This window comes from Oncorhynchus mykiss, chromosome 22, assembly GCF_013265735.2.
Source record: "Oncorhynchus mykiss isolate Arlee chromosome 22, USDA_OmykA_1.1, whole genome shotgun sequence".
NCBI classification, from domain to species: Eukaryota; Metazoa; Chordata; class Actinopteri; order Salmoniformes; family Salmonidae; genus Oncorhynchus; species Oncorhynchus mykiss.
Genome location: NC_048586.1, coordinates 24562119 through 24585623, shown reverse-complemented (window position 1 = coordinate 24585623; position 23505 = coordinate 24562119). Strand labels below are relative to the sequence as shown.

General features: G+C 42.1%; 1 protein-coding gene across 6 annotated transcripts in view; it reads left to right on the top strand.

Annotated features, from left to right (window-relative positions):
- LOC110502073 (unconventional myosin-XVI) overlaps positions 1-23505 on the top strand; it is a 236277-nt gene that overhangs the window by 170227 nt on the left and 42545 nt on the right. For all 6 annotated transcript variants that reach the window (XM_036958970.1, XM_036958971.1, XM_036958966.1 and 3 more), the window contains exons 26-27: positions 6154-6234; positions 11678-11883. In XM_036958970.1, the coding sequence (XP_036814865.1) occupies positions 6154-6234; positions 11678-11883 (287 nt within the window). The remainder of the gene's footprint in view (positions 1-6153; positions 6235-11677; positions 11884-23505) is intronic.

Below are 23505 nucleotides of genomic sequence, written 5' to 3'. Positions count from 1 at the left end.
AACAGGTATGTATGTGTATATCTCATTTAATAACCTGTATCGACTGGTAAGGCATTCCAGATAATAGATTCTCCTTCGGTGATGGAAACAGGTACACCAGAGGCCTGGTAAATATGTTTTCAGGGATACGGGATGTAGTCTTCAGCGTCAGGAGCAAAGAGTCTAACGTAACATATGACACGTACTGTATAGCATACCATATACAGACATACACTATTCGTGACTCATTAAGGTACATTAAACAAGAGGGTGATACCCCTAACTCATGAGTCATATCTAAACCACAACCTATCCAAATAGTCAGTATGGTATTTAGACCCCAATAAAGTACCACAATCAGTGTGGTAATACATATAAATAGATGCTGTGTTCACCGTCATGATCACCCCCCCCCCCCCCCCACACACACACACACACACACACACACACATGTTAATTGGTGGTTAAGGGAGGTGGGAATCACCAATGGTGAAAGCAGGCTGTGTCCATGTCTGTGACGCACTTAGTCGGAAGCTGGGTGTTCCGATTGGAGAAGCAGCAGCCAGGAGCAGAGGACTGATGGAAAAGCAAAGAGTGTGTGTTTGGAAAAAACATTTTTCCCAAATTAGGCCACTTCCCACCATACTGTTAAATATAGACCTCTGGGAATAGCTTTGTTTGTCCTGTACTGCCAGCTGATAAGAGGAAATGTACACACACACACACACACACACACACACACACACACACACACACACACACACACACACACACACACACACACACACACACACACACACACACACACACACACACACACACACACACACACACACATATACACACACACATATACACACACACACACACACAAGTACTGTATGTGGTAAGATAGTGTCATCATAAATGTTTCTCATGACATTTTAAGGGTTCACAAACCACACACCCTTCTGCTATAAAACATTGTGTTCTCACAATTATGCTAGATTTCATAACTTCAGCTAGAACATCGTTTCCCAAACTTGGAGTAAAAATGTGCTTAACAATTCACATAATAGGTTGCATGGACACACCCTGTGTGCAATAATAGTGTTTAACATGATTTTTGAATGACTACCTCATCTCTGTACAATACAATTAATTATCTGTAAGGACCCTCAGTTGAGCAGTGAATTTCAAAAAACAGATTCAACCACAAAGACTGGGAGATGAATACAACTTTCAGCAGGACAATAATCTAAAACGGCCAAATCTACGCTGGAGTATCTACGCTGGAGTTGCTTACCACGAAGATAGTGAATCAAATCCAAATTAAATCAAATTTTATTGGTCACATACGCAAGGTTAGCAGATGTTATTGTGAGTGTAGTGAAATGCTTATGCTTCTAGATCCGACAGTGCAGCAGTATCTAACAGCTAATATCTAACAATTCCACAACAAAACCTAATATCTAACAAATTCCACAACAAAATGTAATACACACAATCTAGTAAAGGAATGGGATGAGAATATATAAGCAAACATATCCGGATCAGCAGTGACAGAGCGGCTAAGATGCAATAGATAGTGAAGGACACAGTATACAGTATATACATATGAGATGAGTAATGCGAGATGTGTAAACATTCTTAAAATGACATTATCAAAGTGACTAGTGTTCCATTTATTAAAGTGGCCAATGATATCAAGTCTGAAGGTAGGCAGCCGCCTCTCTGTGCTCATGGTGGCTGTTTAACAATCTGATGGCCTTGAGATAGAAGCTGTTTTTCAATCTCTCGGTCTCAGCTTTGATGGACCTGTACTGACCTCGCCTTCTGGAAAACGCAGAAATAAAAATATAATTAATGCCTTACCTTTGACAAGCTTCTTTTCTTGGCACTCCAATATGTCCATGTATTTGGCGCGTTTGATCCAGAAAAACACTGGTTCTAACTTGCGCAACGTGACTACAAAATATCTCAAAAGTTACCTGTAAACTTTGCCGAAATATTTCAAACTACTTTTGTAATACAACTTTAGGTATTTTTTTGCGTAAATAATCTATAAAATTGATGACGGGATGATCTGTGTTCAATACAGGAAGAAAACAACCTGTAGCATGCTTTCTGGTCACGCGCTTCTATCTAACAGTACACTTCAAGTGACCCTCGTTCAAGATGGCCATACTTCTTCATTACACAAAGGAATAACCTCAACCAATTTCTAAAGACTGTTGACATCCAGTGGAAGCGATGAGAACTGCAGGAAGGTCCCTTAGAAATCTGGAGTTCTAATGAAAACCCATTGAAAAGAGAGTGACCTAAAAAAAAAAGAAATCTGAATGTCCTCTGGGTTTCGCCTGCCAAATAAGTTCTGTTATACTCACAGACATGATTCAAACAGTTTTAGAAACTTCAGAGTGTTTTCTATCCAAATCTACTAATATGCATATCTTATCTTCTGAGGATGAGTAGCAGGCAGTTGAATTTGGGCAAGCATTTCATCCGGACGTGAAAATACTGCCCAGAAAGACACCTGTAATCGCTGCCAATGTGCTTTTACAAAGTATTGACTCAGGAGTGTGAATACTTACAGTGCCAGTCAAAAGTTTGGACACACCTACTCATTCAAGGACTTTTCTTAATTTTTACTATATTCTACATTGTATAATAATAGTGAAGACTTCCACCATGAAATAACACATATGGGATCATGTAGTAACCAAAAAGTGTTAAACAAATCAAAATACATTTTATATTTCAAATTCTTTGACTTGATGACAGTTTTGCACACTCTTGGCATTCTCTCGACCAGCTTCATGAGGTAGTCACCTGGAATGCATTTAAATTAACAGGTGTGCCTTGTTAAAAGTACATTTGTGGAACTCATGCCCTTCTTAGAGCATTGGAGCCAATCAGTTGTGTTGTGACAAGGTAGGGGTGGTATACAGAAGATAGCCCTTTTTGGTAAAAGACCATATTATGCCAAGAACAGCTCAAATAAACAAAGAGAAACGACTGTCCATCATTACATTAAGACATGAAGGTCAGTCAATCTGGAAAATTTCAAGAACTGAGCGCAGTCTCAAGTCAAATCAAATTGTATTTGTCACATGAACCGAATACAATAGGTATAGATAGACCTTTTTTTTACAAGCCCTTAACCAACAATGCAGTTTTAGGTTTAAAAAATTAATTAATTAAAGAGCAGCAGTAAAATAACTGTACCGAGGCTATCTATATACAGGGGGTACCGGTACAGAGTCAATGTGTGAGGGCACAGGTTAGTTAAGGTAATATTTAAAGGCACATTTAAAGTGACTATGCATAATTAATAAACAGAGAGTGGCAGCATGGTATAGGGGGAGGGTGTCTTTGACCATTTTTAGGGCCTTCCTCTTACACCGCCTGGTATAGAGGTCCTGGATGGCAGGAAGCTTGGCCGCAGTGATGTACTGGGCCGTACGCACTACCCTCCGTAGTGCCTTGCGGTCGGAGGCCGAGCAGTTGCCATACAAGTCAGTGATGCAACCAGTGCTCTCGATTGGCCAGCTGTAGAACATTTTGAGGATCGGAGGACCCATGTCACATCTTTTCAGTCTCCTGAGGGGAATAGGTTTTGTCGTGCCCTCTTCCCAACTGTTTTGGTGTGCTTGGACCATGTTAGTTTGTTGGTGATGTGGACACCAAGGATCTTGAATCTCTCAACCTGCTCCACTGCAGCCCCGTCGATGAGAATGGGGGTGTGCTCGGTCCTTTTTTTCCTGTAGTCCACAATCATCTTCTTTGTCTTGATGACCTTGAGGGAGAGGTTGTTGTCCTGGCACCACACAGCCAGGTCTCTGACCTCCTCCCTATAGGCTGTCTCGTCGTTGGCGGTGATCAGGCCTACCACTGTTGTGTCATCGGCAAATGTAATGATGGTGTTGGAGTCGTACCTGGCTGTGCAGTCATGAGTGAACAGGGAGTACAGGAGGGGACGCACCTCTGGCCCCTTTGTTGAGGATCAGCGTGGCGGATTTGTTCTTACTTACTCTTACCACCTGGAGGCAGCCCGTCAGGAAGTCCAGGATCCAGTTGCAGAGGCAGGTGTTTAGTCCCAGGGTCCTTAGCTTATTGATAAGCTTTGAGGGCACTATGGTGAGCTATAGTCAATGGATAGCATTCTCAGATAGGTGTTCCTTTTGTCCAGATGGGAAAGGGCATTGTGGAGTGTGCTTTTCTTTCAAAAACAAGGACATTTCTACGTGACCCCAAACTTTTGAACAGTAGTGTATATGTTTTCGCTGTTTCTTCTTTGTTATGGGGTCAAAAAGATTGGAGAAGTGGTTAATCCATACATCTCCATTTTGGATTGATAGTTCTTCATGTTGTTGTTTAGTGTGTTCCAATATTCCCAGAAGTGGTTAGAATCTATGGATTCTTCAATTACATTGAGCTGATTTCTGACTTGCTGTTCTTTGTTTTTCCTTAGTTTATTTCTGTACTCTTTGTGTTTCACCATGGTGAAGGCATGGGCTCAGGTTCTCTTTCTCTGTGTTTTTGGTTGAATAGGTTTCTCAATTTCTTCCTTAGGTTTTTGCATTCTTCATCAAACCCTTTTCATCGTTATTAATTTTCTTAGGTTGTCTGATTGAAATGTTTAGATTTGATAAAGGAAGCAGAGAGGTCAAATATACTGATTAGGCTTCCTACAGCCAAGTTTCCACCTTCACTATTGCAGTGAAACATCTTGTCAAGGAAGTTGTCTAAAAGGAATCTGTTGTTGGCTAATTGTTTTGTGGTAGATTTCTACACTACTTTCCTTCCATCTACAGCATTTCTTAATAGTATCCAGTTTGTTCAGCTTTTATACCACGTGATTGAGTATTGCTCTGTTCAAGTAGGCTGTGATTTTGCTGTGATCTGATAAGGGTGTCAGTGGGCTGACAGTGAAAGGCTCTGAGAGACTCTGGGTTGAGGTCATTGATAAAGGATTCTACAGTACTGCTGCAAGAGATGAGCTGTAGGTGTACCACCACAGCAGTCCCCTCGAAGCCTACCATTGACGATGTACAGACCCAGCGTGCGACAGAGCTGCTTTTTGTTGTTGTTGTTTGTTTTTTAAAAGTTGTGCCTAGGGGGCCATATTGGGGAGTGTATTGCTGTCACCTTCAGGTAGGTGTGTCCCCCTGCATGCTAAGGGTGTCAGGTTCTGGCGTTTAGTTTGCAACAGACTAGTACATGTCCCTAGGTCTGGAAATGATTGATCTCCCCTTCTAGGATGAAGAAGCTGTCTTCATTGAAGTATGGGGATTCTTGTGGGGGGATATAGTTAGCATACAGGAAGACATTTTTCTATGCTGAGATGATTTCCTTGTTTATTTTCGTCTGTATTTCCAATTTCTTTGGTGAGGTCTGTGTTCCTGCTCTTTAGCCCAAAGGCAGATGAACTCTCTCTGTCTCTCTCTCTCTCTCTGTCTCTATCTCAGTCTCTCTCTCTCTCTCTGTTTTCAGGTCAAATCTAATAGGGCAGTAACTAGTAGGACTCGCTGAGCGTGTGTCTGTGCATGTGTGTGTGTCTGTGCATGTGTGTGTGCTTGAGTGTGTGTATGTGAACTATAATTGCCTCTGTATTGCATAACCTGCTGAAGGCTGAACCCAATGGCCCTCCTCATTAAACATATAGAGGAAAGGCTTACGCAAGACCTTCACTCTTTCCCCATGTTAACAAAGACCGTAATAATAACATGACGTAACATTGCACAATATTACTGCACTGTAGTTAAACACGGCTATAAAGAAGCTCATGGATTTACATCCATCATCAAAGATGTTATAATTCAGAATTGCAATAATGGTAATATGATGATATGGTACAGTACATTATTGTATGGTACTGAATGGCTGAGGTAGAGGAGGAGGACATTGAATAGTGTATGACCGTAATGAAAAATTGGCGTTATAGATCTTGCCATAAATTACCATATTCATATTATGAGTTGACCGTATTCATAGGACTGCATCATGTGGTGTCTCCAGAGCACGGGTCAACCAACTTGTATTGTTAATATTCACTTGTTAATATTCACTCTCTAATAGCACCATCCCCCTCCTCGTTTCCTCTCTCTCTCTCTCTCTCTCTCTCTCTCTCTCTCTCTCTCTCTCTCTCTCTCCCTCCCTCCCTCTTCCCCTTCTCCTCTTTTTCTCTCTCAGCTCTTGAAGAAGAAGGGAGCAACATCTTTCCTGCAGAGGCTGGAGAGGTGTGGTCCAGTTACGGTTGCTGTGCAGCTGAGGGTAAGTATTAACCAGTAGCACAACAATGGACCAAACCAGAACCATAATAACCCAAGCACTTTACCCAGTAGGGATCCTAACCCTAATCCTAACACTCACCTCAATCCAAACACTAAAGTCATTCAATTTCTTTAGCTGACCCTGACCCTGGCTGCATGGAGTGCACTATTTTCCTCTGGTGAAACACAATGCACGCTATAGGGAATATGGTGCCATTTTGGATGCAACCCATGACCCATATCTCTGAACCACAACCAAGTACAACGGAAGTCTATAAAATGTGGTATTAATTTGTAGTTGATCCATTTGAAACAACACTATTCATTTTGATGGATCTCTGCCCCACAAGTGTAAAACAAAGGCAGATCGCGTTCCAATGTCCACACCACTAAATCCAATGTGATGTGATTGTGGCTTAACATGGAAGTAGCTTTAGTGTGAGTGATGGTTGGTGGTTTGAATGAGGGCAGTGTGCTCCCTGCAGGCAGGAGTTGTGGTCTTACAAGGAATGGAGAGAAGGAGAGGGGAGAAGGAGAGAGGAGAGAAGGTGAGGGTGGGCTGAAGAATAACGCTGTATCCACCCAAGCATAAAGCCCTCTGAATGTATGAATGAACAATGAACAATGGGCTGTGTGTGTGTGTGTGTGTGTGTGTGTGTGTGTGTGTGTGTGTGTGTGTGTGTGTGTGTGTGTGTGTGTGTGTGTGTGTGTGTGTGCAAGTTTCTGACGTCACGACTCTCGGTACAGTAGCCTACTCACACACATTTACAGTGGAGAGCCATGTCATTAGGGAGTGGTAAGAAGCATGATGGAGTGGCACCAGTGTATATCTGAGAAACACACTCTGACACCCTCTCACAGCCTTAGTCATGACAGGTATTTGTATTGCTGGTCCCTACAGAGACAACACACCCTAACCAATCAGACCCTTCATCACACACATGACGTGACGTCACTCCTCACTCACTGTTGGCTTGGCGACCGTTGACCACATGTAAGGAAACCTGGCCATATAACCCCCCCCCCCCCCCCCCCCCCCCCCTATGTATCCAGTTAAATCCAGTCTCAAGAGCTCCACGCAGAGTGCTGTACACCGAGGACTAGGCCTACATGTCTCTCTATAGGCCATAAAGTATAGCATGATACGGTTGAGGAACTTTCCCAGTTTGAGAAACTGTCCCAGGTCAAAGAACTAGCCCAGATTGAGGAACTAGCCCAGGTTGAGGAACTGGCCCACGTTGAGGAACTAACCCAGGTTGAGGAACCAGCCCAGATTGATGAAATAACCCAGGTTGATGAGCTAACCGAGATTGAGGTATTAGCCCAGGTTGAGGAACTAACATGGGTTGAGGAACTAGCCTAGGTTGAGGAACCAGGTCAGGTTGAGGAACTAACCCAGGTTGAGTAACTATCCCAGGTTGAGGAATTTATACCAGGTTGAGAAATTAACATAGGTTGAGGAACAAGCCCAGGATGAGGAATTTATACCAGGTTGAGAAACTAACCCAGGTTGAGGAACTATCCTAAGTTGAAGAACTGGCCCAGGATGAGGAACTGGCGCAGCATGAGGAACTGGCTAAGGATGAGAAACTGGCCCAGGTTGAGGAACTAGCCCAGGTTGATGACCTAACCCAGAATGAGGAACTGGCTGAGGTAGAGGAACTGGCCCAGGTAGAGGAACTGGCCGAAGTTGAGGAGCTGGCCAAGTGTGAGGAATGGGCCGAGGTTGAGGAACTAGCCCAGGTTGAGGAACTGGCCCAAGTTGAGGAATATATACCAGGTTGAGCAACTAGCCCAGGTTGAGGAACTGGCCCTCCAGAGCAGCGGTTCCCATGGTACGAACTTCTTTTAGTTCGTACCGCTTCAAACATTCAACCTCCAGCTGGGTACCCCCTCTAGCACCAAGGTCAGGGCACTCTCAAATGTTGTTTTTTTGCCATCACTGTAAGCCTGCCACACATACACTATACGATACATGTATTCAACATAGGACCAGGTCTCTTATATGACCAGGTCACAAATAATAATGTAATAATAATCAATAATGTTGCTCTTTATTTAGCCATCTTACATATAAAACCTTATTTGGTAATCAAAAATTGTGTATAACTCACCACAGGTTAATGAGAAGGGTGTGCTTGAAAGGAAGAACATAACTCTGCAATGTTGGGTTGTATTGGAGAGTCTCAGTCTTAAATAATTTCCCACACCCACCCTGTGCCTTTATTTAGTTTTCATGCTAGTGAGGGCAAAGAATCCACTCTTGCATATGTACATGGTTTCGAAGCGCATCAGTCTTCACAGCGTGATTTGCCAATGCAAGAAACTGAGTGCAGCCCTATCCAGAAATCTGGCAGTGGCTTCTGATTAAATTACATTTTCACAGAACCGCTTCTTCCAATTTTGATGAGGCTCTCTTGTTCAGATATTGGTAATTGGACTGGAGGCAGGGCACGAAAGGGATAACGAATCCAGTTGTTTGTGTCGTCTGTTTCGGGAAAATACCTGCATAATTGCGCACCCAGCTCATTCAGGTGTTTCGCTACATAACATTTGACATTGTCCGTAAGCATGAGTTCATTTGCATACAACAAATCATACAATGATGGAAAGACCTGTGTGTTGTCCTTGTTAATGCAGACTGAAAAGAGCTCCAATTTCTTAATCATAGCCTCAAATTTGTCCCGCACATTGAATATTAACTCAGCAAAAAAGAAACACCCCTTTTCAGGACCCTGTCTGTCAAAGATAATTCGTGAAAATCGAAACAACTTCACAGATCTTCATTGTAAAGGGTTTAAACACTGTTTCCCATGCTTATTCAATGAACCATAAATAATTAATGAACATGCACCTGTGGAACGGTGTTTAAGACACTAACAGCTTACAGACGGTAGGCAATTATGGTCACAGTTATGAAAACTTAGGACACTAAAGAAGCCTTTCTACTGACTCTGAAAAACACCAAAAGAAAGATGCCCAGGGTCACTGCTCATCTGCGTGAACGTGCCTTAGGCATGCTGCAAGGAGGCATGAGGACTGCAGATGTGGCCATGTCCGTACTGTGAGACGCCTAAGACATCACTACAGGGAGAAAGGATGGACAGCTGATCTTCCTTGCAGTGGCAGACCACGTGTAACAACACCTGCACAGGACCGGTACACCTGAACATCACACTGGGACAGGTACAGGATGGCAACAACAACTGCCTGAGTTACACCAAGAACGCACTATCCCTCCATCAGTGCTCAGACTGTCCGCAATAGGCTGAGAGAGGCTGGACTGAGGGCTTGTAGGCCTGTTGTAAGGCAGTTCCTCACCAGGCATCACCGGCAACAACGTCGCCTATGGGCACAAACCCACCGTCGCTGGACCAGACAGGAATGGCAAAAGTGCTCTTCATTGACGAGTCGCGGACATCCTCCTCCCTCATGTGGTACCCTTCCTGCAGACTCATCCTGACATGACCCTCCAGCATTACCATACCACCAGCCATACTGCTCGTTCTGTGCGTGATTTCCTGCAAGACAGGAATGTCAGTGCTCAGCCAAGGCCAGCGAAGAGCCTGGATCTCAAACCCATTGAGCACGTCTGGGACCTTTTGGATCGGAGGGTGAGGGCTAGGGCCATTCCCCCCAGAAATGTCCAGGAACTTGCAGGTCCCTTGGTGGAAGAGTGGGGTAATATCTCACCGCAAGAAACTGGCAAATCTGGTGCAGTCCATGAGGAAGAGATGCATTGCAGTACTTAATGCAGCTGGTGGCCACACCAGATACTGACTTTACTTTTGATTTTAACCCCCCCCCCCCCCCCCTTTGTTCAGGGAGACATTATTACATTTCTGTTCGTCACATGTTTGTGGAACTTGTTCAGTTTATGTCTCAGTTGTTTAATCTTATGTTCATGCAAATATTTACACATGTTAATTAAGTTTGTTGAAAATAAACGCAGTTGACAGTGAGAGGACGTTTCTTTTTTTGCTGAGTTTAGTTGTGGTGAGTCCCTGTAATCCTAGATTCAGATCATTCAGGTGAGAAAAAACATCACCCAGATAGGCCAGTCGTGTGAGAAACTCATCATCATGCAAGTGGTCAGACAAGTGAAAATGATGGTCAGAACTTTAAACTCTCTCAATTCAACAAAAACGCTTGTAAAAGCGTTACATGGTTGCTGACCATATCGTTGCATAATGCAGACAATACACAAGAGTTCCTTGGCCTTGCTTTAATAACAAAATAACAATTTTCACTGTAGTGTCCAAAATGTATTTCAATCTGTCAGGCATTCCCTTGGCAGTAAGAGCCTCTCGGTGGATGCTGCAGTGTAACCAAGTGGTGTCGGGGGCAACTGCTTGCACGCGCGTTACCACTCCACTATGTCTCTCTGTCATGGCTTTTGCGCCATCAGTACAGGAACCAACACATCTTGACCACTGAAGTCCATTTGATGTCACAAAACTGTCCAGGGCTTTAAAAATATCCTCTCCTGTTGTCCTGGTTTCCAGTGGTTTGCAGAAGAGGATGTCTTCCTTAATTGACACCCATAAATGCAAGGGACATATACCAGGAGCTGTGCCAGGCCCGCCATGTCTGTTGATTCATCCAGCTGTAACGCATATAATTCACTGGCTTGTATGCAAAGCAGTAATTGTTTCAAAACACCTCCTGCCATGTCACTGATGTGTTGTGAAACAGTGTTGTTTGATGAAATCATTGTCTGTATAGTTTTTTTTGGCCTTTTCCCCCAGTATTTTCCCAGCCATATTCGCGGTAGCAGGGAGAGTTAAGTCTTCCACAATTGCATGGGTCTTGCCTGTACTAGCCACTCAGTAGCTCAGCATATAAGACGCTTCTAGCCTTCTATCTGTTGCTTTTACACGTCTTACTACTCGAAAGTCGTCTTTATTCTCGCTCAAAAAACTCCTGTGGCTGATTTTTCAAAATGTCATGTTTAATTTCTAAATGTCTGTGCAAGAGTGAAGGTTTCCTGCAAAAGAGTAACAGTTAATGTGATTGGATGTTAATTATTTGACTAGGCTTCCTGCATTTGACATTGTGTTGTTATTTCGCTCAACACTAGATGTTCTCATTTTATTTTGGGCAGAGAAATGAGACCACTCAGGCAAGAAAAAAACCTCACCCAAATGTACAGCCCCGTTGGAAAATATAAATCTACTGTTTGAAAATAATATTTTTTGTTGAAAAATGTGAATCACATTTTTATTTGGCGCATTCCGTGTACCCCTGGGGGAATACCTGATCTAGACGGATAAATGGAACCATGTTGCCATGAAGCTGATACCAACACCAGTGCTGTGTTGATGTGGCAAGGGAGTGAAGAATTGGGTCAACTCAAATGCTTAAGGAACATGAATTTTAACAGGAAACAATCTCTCTCTCCCTCTATCTCTCCATCTCTCCCCCCTCACCCCTCCTCCTTTCAGAACTCTTTGTCAGATGTGGTCAGTAAGCTACAGGCGTGTACCCCTCACTTTGTGGAGTGTGTGCGCCCCAACAGCAGGTGCACGGCGGACTGCTTTGACAGTTTCCACGTGTCTACCCAGCTGCAGTACGTAGGGGTGCTGGAGATGGTCCGGATGATCCGCTATGGCTACCCTGTACGCCTGCCCTTCAACGGCTTCCTCACCAGGTAGGTGGCACAATACATTACAGGCTGCTCCTGTTGAACTAGACATAGTACAAAATATATTACAATGATCCATAATGGATTGATCTTGGCCTCTGTGGTGTGATTCCATTTAGGCCCCTATCCGATCTCTTTAGATCTCTAAACAACTGGGATTGGGAAATTGTCTGAAAATCGGAATAAATTTGATAGTTGAAAACAAGATGGTTATGGGTCCACCTTGCCTTGCAATAGGACTTGGGTAGCTTCCATTATATGCTTCCACCTATCCAATCTTTACAGATCTGTGAAGACTAAAGGGGTAGTGGCTAGGGGAAGGGGCTATGGGCTGAAATGGAACCAGACCTGTGAGTGTGATGGGTCACTGTGGCCTCTGTGTAGGGGTCTGTGTGATAGGGGGGATGGAAGCACCATAGGGAAGATCTTAAAGACTCTGCCTTCTCTCTGCCTTCTCTCTGCCTTCTCACTTCAAATGGGCCTTTTACGGCACACATTTTACTGTTGCTGGGTTCCCCCCCACACAAACACTCATGCACACACGCACACAGACACACAATGGTCAGGTGGAAGTCATCTACTTAATGGTTCTTCAGGTCTGTGTGACCTGGACAGAATTACAGTCAATCTTTACATAGAGACAACATGTCTCTCTCGCTCTCTCTGGCTCTGGCTCTTTCATAGCTAACTGACAGGTCACTGTGATCCTTAATGTAGCAAGCACAAAGTGGTCTCAATCAACAACACTAATCTCATAAAGGATGTCTTGAGGAGATGGGAAACAAGTGTGTGTGTGTGGGATGGGTGCAGTGTTCGTTTTGTCGACAATAACTATGATGAAAAACACTCATCAACTACCTCTTTTTCCTGATGAAAATGTATGACGATAACGAGACGAGATGCATTAGTAGAGAGAATGATTTATTTCAGCATTTATGTCGTTCATCACATTCCAGTGGGTCAGAAGTATACATACATTCAATTAGTATTTGGTAACATTGCCTTTAAATTGTTTAACTTGGGTCAAACGTTTTGGGTAGCCTTCCACAAGCTCTCCACAACAAGTTGGGTGAATTTCATCCCATTCCACCTGACAGAGCTGTTGTAACTGAGTCAGGTTTGTAGGCCTCCTTGCTCGCGCACACTTATTCAGTTCTGCCCACAAATTCTCTATAGGATTGAGGTCAGGGCTTTGTGATGGCCACTCCAATACCTTGACTTTGCTGTCCTTAAGCCATTTTGCCACAACTTTGGAAGTGTGCGTATGGTCATTGTCCATTTGGAAGACCCATTTGCGACCAAGCTTTAACTTTCTGACTGATGTTCATTCAATATATCCATATAATTTTCCTTCCTCGGGATGCCATCTATTTTGTGAAGTGCACCAGTCCCTCCAGCAGCAAAGCACCCCCACAATATGATGCTGCCATCCCCGTGCTTCACGGTTGGGATGCTGTTCCTCGGCTTGCTAGCCTCCCCATTTTTCCTCCAAACATAACAATGGTCATTATGGCCAAACAGTTCTATTTTTGTTTCATCAGATAAGAGGACATTTCTCCAAAAAGTACGATCTTTGTGAACATTTTTTATGGCGGTTTTGGAGCAGTGGCTTCTTCCTTGCTGAGTGGCCTTTCAGGTTATGTCGATATAGGACTTGTTTTACTGTGGATATAGATACTTTTGTACCTGTTTCCTCCAGCATCTTCACAGGGTCCTTTGCTGTTGTTCTGGGATTGATTTGCACTTTTCGCACCAAAGTACAATCATCTCTTGGAGACAGAATGTGTCTCCTTCCTGAGCGGTATGACGGCTGCATGGTCCCATGGTGTTTATAGTTGTGTACTATTGTTTGTACAGATGAACGTGTTACCCACAGGCGTTTGGAAATTGCTCCCAAGGATGAAACAGACTTGTGGAGGTCTATAATTTATTTTCTGAGGTCTTGGCTGATTTATTTTGATTTTCCCATGATGTCAAGCAAAGAGGCACCGAGTTTGAAGGTAGGTCTTGAAATACATCCACAGGTACACCTGCAATTGACTCAAGTGATGTCAATTAGCCTATCAGAAGCTTCTAAAGCCATGACATCGTTTTCTGGAATTTTCCAGGCTGTTTAAAGGCACAGTCAACTTAGTGTATGTAAACTTCTGACCCACTGGTATTGTGATACAGTGATTTATAAGTGAAATAATCTGTCTGTAAACAATTGTTGGAAAAATTACTTGTGTCATGCACAAAGTAGATGTCCTAACCGACTTGCCAAAACTATAGTTTGCTAAACTTCTTAGGGCTGCAATCCCGTTAACGGGATCGATATGACAACAGCCATTGAACGTGCAGGGCACCATATTCAAAACAACAGACATCTCATAATGAATATTCTTCAAACATACATGTATCTTCTACCGTTTTAAAGGAAATCTTGTTGTTAATCCCACCACAGTGTCTGATTTCAAATAGTCTTTAGCGAAAGCACCACAAATTATTATGTTAGGTCACCACCAACTCACAGAAATATTCAGCCATTTTTCCAGCCAAAGAGAGGTGTCACAAAAAGCACAAATAGAGATAAAATGAATCACTAACCTTTGATGCTCTTTATCAGATGACAATCATAGGACTTCGTGTTACACAATACATGTATGTTTTGTTTGATAAAGTTCATATTTATATAAAAAAAATCTCAGTATACATTGGCGCGTCACGTTCACTAGTTCCAAAAACATCATGTGATATTGTAGAGAGCCACATAATTTTACAGAAATACTCATTTCAATGTCGATAAATACAATTGTTAGACATGGAAATATAGATATTCCTCTCCTTAATGCAACCGCTGTGTCAGATTTTTTTTTTTACTTTACGGGAAAAAGCAAACCATGCAATAATCTGAGACGGCGCTCAGAAAATAAATACAATTATCCGCCATGTTGGAGTCAACAGAAATCAGAATTCGCATTATAAATATTCCCTTACCTTTGACGATCTTCATCAGAATGCACTACCAGGAATCCTAGTTCCACAATAAATGCTTGATTTGTTCGATAATGTCTATTATTTATGTCCAAATAGCTACTTTTGTAAGCGTGTTTAGTACACAAATCCAAACGCTCGTGCAGGTCCATCCGAACGTTGGACGAAAACTTCAAAAAGTTATATTACAGGTCGAAGAAACTTGTCAAACTAAGTATAGAATCAATCTTTAGGATGTTGTTATCATAAATCTTCAATGAAGTTCCAACCGTAAAATTCCTATGTCTGTAGAGAAGCCATCGAACACAGGTCACTATCATGTGAAATGCGCATGATCAGGACCTGGCTCTCTGCCAGACCACTGACTCAAAGAGCTCCCATCTGGCTCCACAACACAGTAATAGCCTCATTCAAGTTTCTAATCATGGTCGACATCTAGTGGAAGCCCTAGGAAGTGCAACTTTATCCATATCCCACTCTATTCAATAGGGGCTGGGTTGAAAATCGACCAACCTCAGATTTTCCACTTCCTGTTTCGATTTCTTCTCAGGTTGTTGCCTGCCATATGCGTCCTGTTATACTCACAGACATCATTCAAACAGTTTTAGAAACTTCAGAGTGTTTTCTATCCAATACTAATAACTATATGCATATATTAGCAACTGGGACTGAGGAGCAGGCCGTTGACTCTGGGCACCTCTGGGCACCTTTCATCCAAGCTACTCAATACTGCCCCTGCAGCCATAAGAAGCAAGAAATGTGTTGAGTGGTTGAAAAATTAGTTTTAATGACTCCAACCTAAGTGTATGTAAACTTCCAACTTCAACTGTATATATGTTAATTATGACTGGCATTCGTTAAATAAAATGTTGCCATCTAAGGTATGCTAAATAATAGCAGGCCTAGTTGTACAAGTCTATCTGAACGGGTGTGCCTTGTAAAAAGTCAATTTGTGGAATTTCTTTCCTTCTCAATGCGATTGAGGCAATCAGTTATGTTATGATAAGGTACAGTAGGGGTGGTATACAGAAGATAGCACTATTTGGTAAATGACCAAGTCCATATTATGGCAAGAACACCTCAAATAAGCAAAGAGAAATGACAGTCCATCATTACTTTAAGACCTGAAGGTCAGTCAATGCGGAACATTTTAAGAACTTTGAAAGGTTCTTCAAGTGCAGTCGCAAAAACCATCAAGCGCTATGATGAAACTGGCTCTCATGAGGACCACCACAGGAAAGGAAGACCCCGAGATACCTCTGCTGCAGAGGATAAGTTCATTACAGTTACCAGCCTCAGAAATTGCAGCCCAAATAATTGCTTCACAGAGTTCAAGTAACAGAAACATGTCAACATCAACTGTTCAGAGGAGACTGCGTGAATCAGGTCTTCATGGTCGATTTTCTGCAAAGAAACCACTACTAAAGGACACCAATAATAAGAAGAGACTTGCTTTGGCCAAGAAACACGAGCAAGGGACATTACGCTGGTAGAAATTTGTCCTTCGGTCTGATTAGATTTTTGGTTCCAACTACTGTGTCTTTGTGAGACTCAGAGTATGTGAATGGATTATCTCCCCATGTGCGGTTCCCACCATGAAGCATGGAGGAGGAGGTGTGGAGGTGCTTTGCTGGTGACACTCTGTCATGTATTTAGATTTAAAGGTACACTTAACTTAGTGGGACTATCATTTGTTTTTGAACAGGACAATAACACAAAACATCTCCAGGCTGTGTAAGAGCTATTTGACCAAGAAGGAGAGTGATGCAGTGCTTAAAGTGTTTAACACTTTTTTGGTTACTACATGATTCCATAATGTGTTATTTCATATTTTTGATGTCTTCACTATTATTCTACACTGTAGAAAAGAGTCAAAATAAAGAAAAACACTTGAATGAGTAGGTGTTCTAAAACTTCTGCCATCCGACTCATCCCAAACCCATCTCAATTTGTTTGAGGTCAGAGGATTGTGGGGGCCAGGTCATCTGATGCAGAACTCCATCAATCTCCGTTTTAGTAAAATAGCCCTTACACAGCCTGGAGGTGTGTTGGATCATTGTCCTGTGAAAACAAATGACAGTCCAACTAAGCCCAAACCAGATGGAACGGCGTGTCGCTACAAAATGCTGTGGTAGCCATGAATTTTTATTAAATCGCAGACAGTGTCACCAGCAAAGCACCCCCACACCATATCACCTCCTCCTTCATGTTTTACAGTTGGAAATACACATGCTGAGATCATCCTTTCATCCCCCCATGTCTCAAAAAGACAGCGGTTGGAACCAAAAATCTCAAATTTGGACTCCAGACCAAAGGACAAATTTCCACCGGTCTAATGTCCATTGCTCGTGTTTCTTGGCCCAAGCAAGTCTCTTCTTCTTATTGGTGTCCTTTAGTAGTGGTTGCTTTGAAGCAATTCGACCATGAAGGCCTGACTCACACAGTCTCCTCTGATCAGTTGATGTTGAGATGTGTCTGTTACTTGAACTCTGTGAAGCATTTATTTGGGCTGCAATTTCTGAGGCTGGTCGCTCTAATGAACTTATGCTCTGCAGCAGAGGCAACTCTGGGTCTTCCATTCCTGTGGTGTTCCTCGTGAGAGCCAGTTTTATCATAACACTTGATTGATTTTGTGACTGCAAGTAATGATGGACTGTCGTTTCTCTTTGCTTATTTGAGCTGTTCTTGGCATAATATGGACTTGGTGTTTTACCAAGTAGGGCTATCTTCTGTATACCACCCCTACCTTGTCACAACACAAACGATTGGCTCAACCGCATTCAGAATACAATCAATTCCACAAATTGACTTTTAAGAAGGCACACCTGTTAATTTAAATGCATTCCAGGTGAATACCTCATGATGCTGGTTGAGAGAATGCCAAGAGTGTGCAAAACTGTTATCAAGTCAAAGGGTGGCTATTTGAAGTATCTCAAATATAAAATACAGTGCTGTGAAAGAGTGTTTGCCCCTTCCTGATTTCAGATTTTTTTTTGCACATTTGTTACACTTAAATGTTTCAGATCATCAAACAAATTTTAATATTACACAAAGATAACCCAAGTAAACACAAAATGCAGATTTTAAGTGATAATTTAATTTTTTAAGCGAAAAAAGTTATCCGAACCTTCATGGCCCTATGTGACAAAGTAATTGCCCCCCCTTGTTAAATCATGAATTTACTGTGGTTAATCACATTTTTTGGAAAGCTCAGTTCGATTTCACTAGCCACACCCAGGCCTGATTACTGCCAGACCTGTTGAATCAAGAAATAACTTAAATAGAACCTGTCTGACAAAGTTAAGTAGGCCAAAAGATCTCAAAAAGCAAGACATCAGATCCAAAGAAATTCAGGGACAGATGAGAAACAAAGTAATTGACATCTATCAGTCTGGAAAGGGTTACAAAGCCATTTCTCAAGCTTTGGGACTCCAGTGAACCACGGTGAGAGCCATTATCCACAAATGGAGAAAATTTGGAACAGTGGTGAACCTTCCCAGGAGTGGCCGGGCCTACCAAAATTACCCCAAGAGTGCAGCGACAACTAGTCCAAGAGGTCACAAAAGAACCCACAACAACATCTAAGGAACTTCAGGCCTCACTTGCCTCAGTTAAGTTCAGTGTTCATAACTCAACCATAAGAAAGAGACTGGGCAAAAATGGCATCCATGGCAGAGTTCCAAGGCGAAAACTACTGATGACCAAAAATAAAATAAAGGCTCGTCTCACTTTTGGCAAAAATAACTTTTTGGAAGGTGTGCGTCCCGTTACATCTGGCGTCAAAGTAACACAGCATTTCAGAAAAATAACATCATACCAACAGTCAAATATGGTGGTGCTAGTGTGATGGTCTGGAGCTGCTTTGCTGCTTCAGGACCTGGACGACTTGCTGTGATTGATGGAACCATGAATTCTGCTCTCTACCCCAAAAAATTGAAGGAGAATGTCCGGCCATCAGTTCGTGACCTCAAGCTGAAGCGCACTTGGGTTCTGAAGCAGAACAATGGTCCAAAACACACCAGCAAGTCCACCTCTGAATGGCTTAAAAAAACTAAATGAAGGTTTTGGAGTAGACTAGTCAAACTCCGGACATGAATCCAATTGAGATGCTGTGGCGTGACCTTAAAAAGGAGGTTCGTGCTCGAAAACCCTCCAATGTGGCTGAATTAATACAATTATGCTAAGGAGAGTGGGACAAAATTTCTCCACAGCGATGTGAAAGACTCATTGCCAGTTATCACAAACGCTTGATTGCAGTTGTTGCTGCTGAGGGTGGCAGAACCAGTTATTAGGTTTAGGGGGCAATTACTTTTTCACATAGGGCCATGAAGGTTCGGATAGCTCTTTCCCTTAATAAATAAAATCATCACTTAACTGCATTTTGTGTTTACTTGGGTTGTCTTTGTGTAATATTTACATTTGTTGGATGATCTGAAACATTTAAGTGTGACAAATGTGCAAAAAATAAAACATCAGGAAGGGGGCACTTTTTCACAGCACTGTATATTTTGATTTGTTTAACACTATTTTGGTTACTGCATGATTCTATATGTGTAATTTCATATTTTTGATGTCTTCACTACTATCCTGCAATGTAGAAAATAGTCAAAATAATGAAAACGCTTGAATGAGTAGGTGTTCTAAAACTTTTGACTGGTACTGTACGCGTGCAAGTCTGTAACATGTCAGAGTAACTTTCTGAAGAGGTTCATAGTGTCCTCCAGTAAACTTGATCATTAATATCTCTTTTTTCTTCCTTTCCCTTTTATTTGTAATCCCCTTCATCCCTTCTATCACACCTAATCTCTCCGTTATTACTGGTTATTCCTGTCTGCTTCTTGAATATACTGTACATGTATTTTAGTCATTGTGAAAGAGGGAGAGCGTTTTTCTTCCATTCGCACCTCTTTCTTTGATTCCCAGAATCATTCCTCACTACTGAGATGAAGTGAATGGTTGAGCTCCCTCCATCTCTCTTTCTCTCTCTCATCCACCTCTCTCTCTCTTTCTGTCGCTTATGTCTCTCTATCTCCCTCGCCCATCCTCTCCCCATCTCTCCCTCACCATATCAATACAATTAAATTCAAAGGGCTTTATTGGAATGGGAAACATATGTTTACATTGCCAAAGCACGTGAAATAGACAATAAACAAAAGGAAAATTAACAAGGGAACTTCTCTGGGATATGTGGGACGCCAATTTCAAAACAACAGACATCTCATAATTAACATTCCTCAAACATACAAGTATTATACAGCATTTTAAAGATAAACTTCTCAATAATCCAGCCACAGTGTCTGATTTCAAAAAGGCTTTACGGCGAAAGCACACCTTGCGATTATGTTTGGTCAGCGCCAAGTCACAGAAAAACATACAGCCATTTTCCAAAGAAGGAGAGGTGTCACAAAACTCAGAAATAGCGTTATAAATATTCACTTACCTTTGATTATCTTCATCGGAATGTACTCCCAGGAATCCCAGTTCCACAATAAATGTTTGTTTTGTTCGATAAAGTCCATCATTTATGTCCAAATACCTCCTTTGTGTTCGTGCGTTTAGCCCAGTAATCCAAATGCTCAATGTGCGATCGCTTAGTTCAGACGAAAAGTCAAAACATTTATATTTCAGTTTGTAGAAACATGTCAAACGATGTATAGAATCAATCTTTAGGATGTTTTTATCATAAATCTTCAATAATGTTTCAACCGGACAATTCCTTTGTCTTTAGAAATGAAAAGGAACACAGCTAACTGAGCTCATGGCATTCTGCCAGACACCTGGTTGAAACAGATCTTATTCACTCCCCCTTCACAGTAGAAGCCTGAAACAAGGTTCTGAAGACTGTTGACATCTAGTGGAAGCCTTAGGAAGTACAATATGACCCCATAGACACTGTATATTGGATAGGCAATGACTTGAAAAACTACAAACCTCAGATTTCCCACTTCCTGGTTGGATTTTTTCTCAGGTTTTTGGCTGCCATATGAGTTCTGTTATACTCACAGACATCATTCAAACAGTTTTAGAAACTTCAGAGTGTTTTCTATCCAAATCTACTAAGCAGTTTACTCTGGGCACCTTATTCATCCAAGCTACTCGATACTGCCCCCCAGTCCCAAAGAAGTTAACAATTAACAGTAAACATTACTCTCACAAAAATGTTAAAGAGTATAGAGATTTAAAATGTTAAATTATTGTTAATGTTGTTACATTGTGCAAATAGTTGAAGTATGAAAGAGAAAATAAATAAACAGATCAATTTAGATTGTATTTACAATGTTGTTTGTGCTCTGCTGGTTGCCCTTTTCTTGTGGCAACAGGTCACACATTTTGCTGGTGTGGTGGTACACTGGTATTTCACCTAATACTACAGTCCATTCGGAAAGTATTCAGACCCCTTGACTTTTCACATTTTGGTACGTTACTGCCTAATTTTAAATGTTATTAAAAAATGGTATTAAATGTTTTCTTCCCTCATCAATCTACACACAATCTACATACAATACCCCACAATGACAAAAGCAAAACAGTTTTTTTTAAACGTTTTTGCTCATGTATAAAAAAAACTGAAATATCACATTTACATAAGTATTCAGACCCTTTACTCAGTATTTTGTGGAAGCACCTGTGGCAGCGATTACAGCCTTGAGTCTTCATGGGTATGATGCTACAAGCTTGGAACACCTATATTTGGTGAGTTAATCCCATTCTTCTCTGCAGATCCTCTCAAGCTCTGTCAGGTTGGATGGGGAGGGTCGATGCAGAGGTATTTTCATGTCTCTCCAGAGATGTTCGATCGGGTTCAAGTCCGGGCTCTGGCTGGGCCACTCAAGGACAGTCAAAGACTTGTCCCGAAGCCACTCCTGCATTGTCTTAGCTGTGTGCTTAGGGTGGGTTTCCTGTTGGAAGGTGAAGGTTTGCCCCAGTCTGAGGTCCTGAGCGCTCTGTAGTGGGTTTTCATCAAGGACCTCTAAGTACTTTGCTCTGTTCATCTTTCCCTTGATCCTGACTAGTCTCCCAGTCCCTGTCGCTGAAAAACATCCCCACAGCATGATGCTGCCACCACCGTGTTTCACCGTAGAGATGGTGCCAGGTTGCCTCCAGATGTGACGCTTGGCATTCAGGCCAAAGAGTTCAATCTTGGTTTCATCAGACCAGAGAATCTTGTTTCTCATGGTCTGAGAGTCCTTTCGGTGCCTTTTAGCAAACACCAAGCGGGCTGTCATGTGCCTTACTGAGGAGTGTCTCCCGTCTGGCCACTCTACCATAAACACCTGATTGGTAAAGTGCTGCAGAGATGGTTGACCTTCTGGAAGGTTCTCCCATCTCCACAGATGATCTCTGGAGTTCTATCAGAGTGACCATCGGGTTCTTGGTCACCTCCCTGACTAAAGCCCTTCTCCCCCGATTGCTCAGTTTGGCCGGGCTGCCAGCTATAGGAAGAGTCTTGGTGGTTCCAAACTTCTTCCATTTAAGAATGATGGATGCCACTGTGTTCTTGGGGACCATCAATGCTACAAAAAAAAATTGTACACTTCTCCAGATCTGTGCCTCGACACAATCCTGTTTCGGGGGTCTGCGGAAAATTCCTTCGACCTGGTTTTGGTTTTGGACAGTGGGACCTTATATAGACAGGTGTGTCCCTTTCCAAATCATGTCCAGTCAATTGAATTTACCATAGGTGGACAGTCAAGTTGTAGAAACATCTCAAGTATGATCAATGGAAACAGGATGCACCTGAACTCAATTTCGATTCTCATATCAAAGGGTCTGAATACTTATGTAAATAAGATATTTCTCTTTCTTATTTTTAATAAATTAGCAAAAAGAAGAAAAAAAATGTTTTCGCTTCGTCATTATGGGCTTTTGTTTGTAGATTGAGTAATACAATTAATGTAATCAATTCATGAGTAAGGCTGTAACGTAATGACATGGAAAAGGTTGAGGGGTCTGAATAGTTTCTGAATACACTGTAGATATGGGAGTTTATCAAGATTGTATTTGTTTTCAAATTCTTTCTGGGTCTATGTGATTTGAGAGAAAAATGTGTCTCTGATATGATCATACAGTTGGTAGGAGGATAGGAAGTGCAGCTCGGTTACCACCTAATTTTGTGGGCAGTGGGTACTTAGTCTCTTGAGAGCCAGGTCTGCCTACAGCTGCCTCTCTCAATAGCAAGGCTATGCTCACTGAGTATGCACATAGTCCAATCTTTCCTTCATTTTGGGTCGTTTACAGTGGTTAGGTATTCTGTTACTGTGTACATTCCAGTTTTCTTTTGTTTTTTGTTGATTCTTTTCAATGTGTCAAGTAATTATCTTTTTGTTTTCTCATGATAAGGTTGGGTCTAATTGTGTTGCTGTCCTGGGGCTCTGTGGGGTCTGTTTGTGTTTGTGAGCAGAGTCCCCATACCAGCTGGCAGAGGATTCTTCTCCAGGTTCATCTCTCTGTAGGTGAGGGCTTTGTTTTGGAAGGTTTGAGAATCACTTATTTTAGGTGGTTGCAGAATGGATTTGCTCTTTTCTGAATTTAGAAAATTAGCAGGAATCGTCCTAATTCTGCTCTGCATGCATTATTTGGTATTTTACATTGTACACAGAGGATGTTTTTGCAGAATTCTGCATGCAGAGTCTGAATTTGGTGTTTGTTCCATTT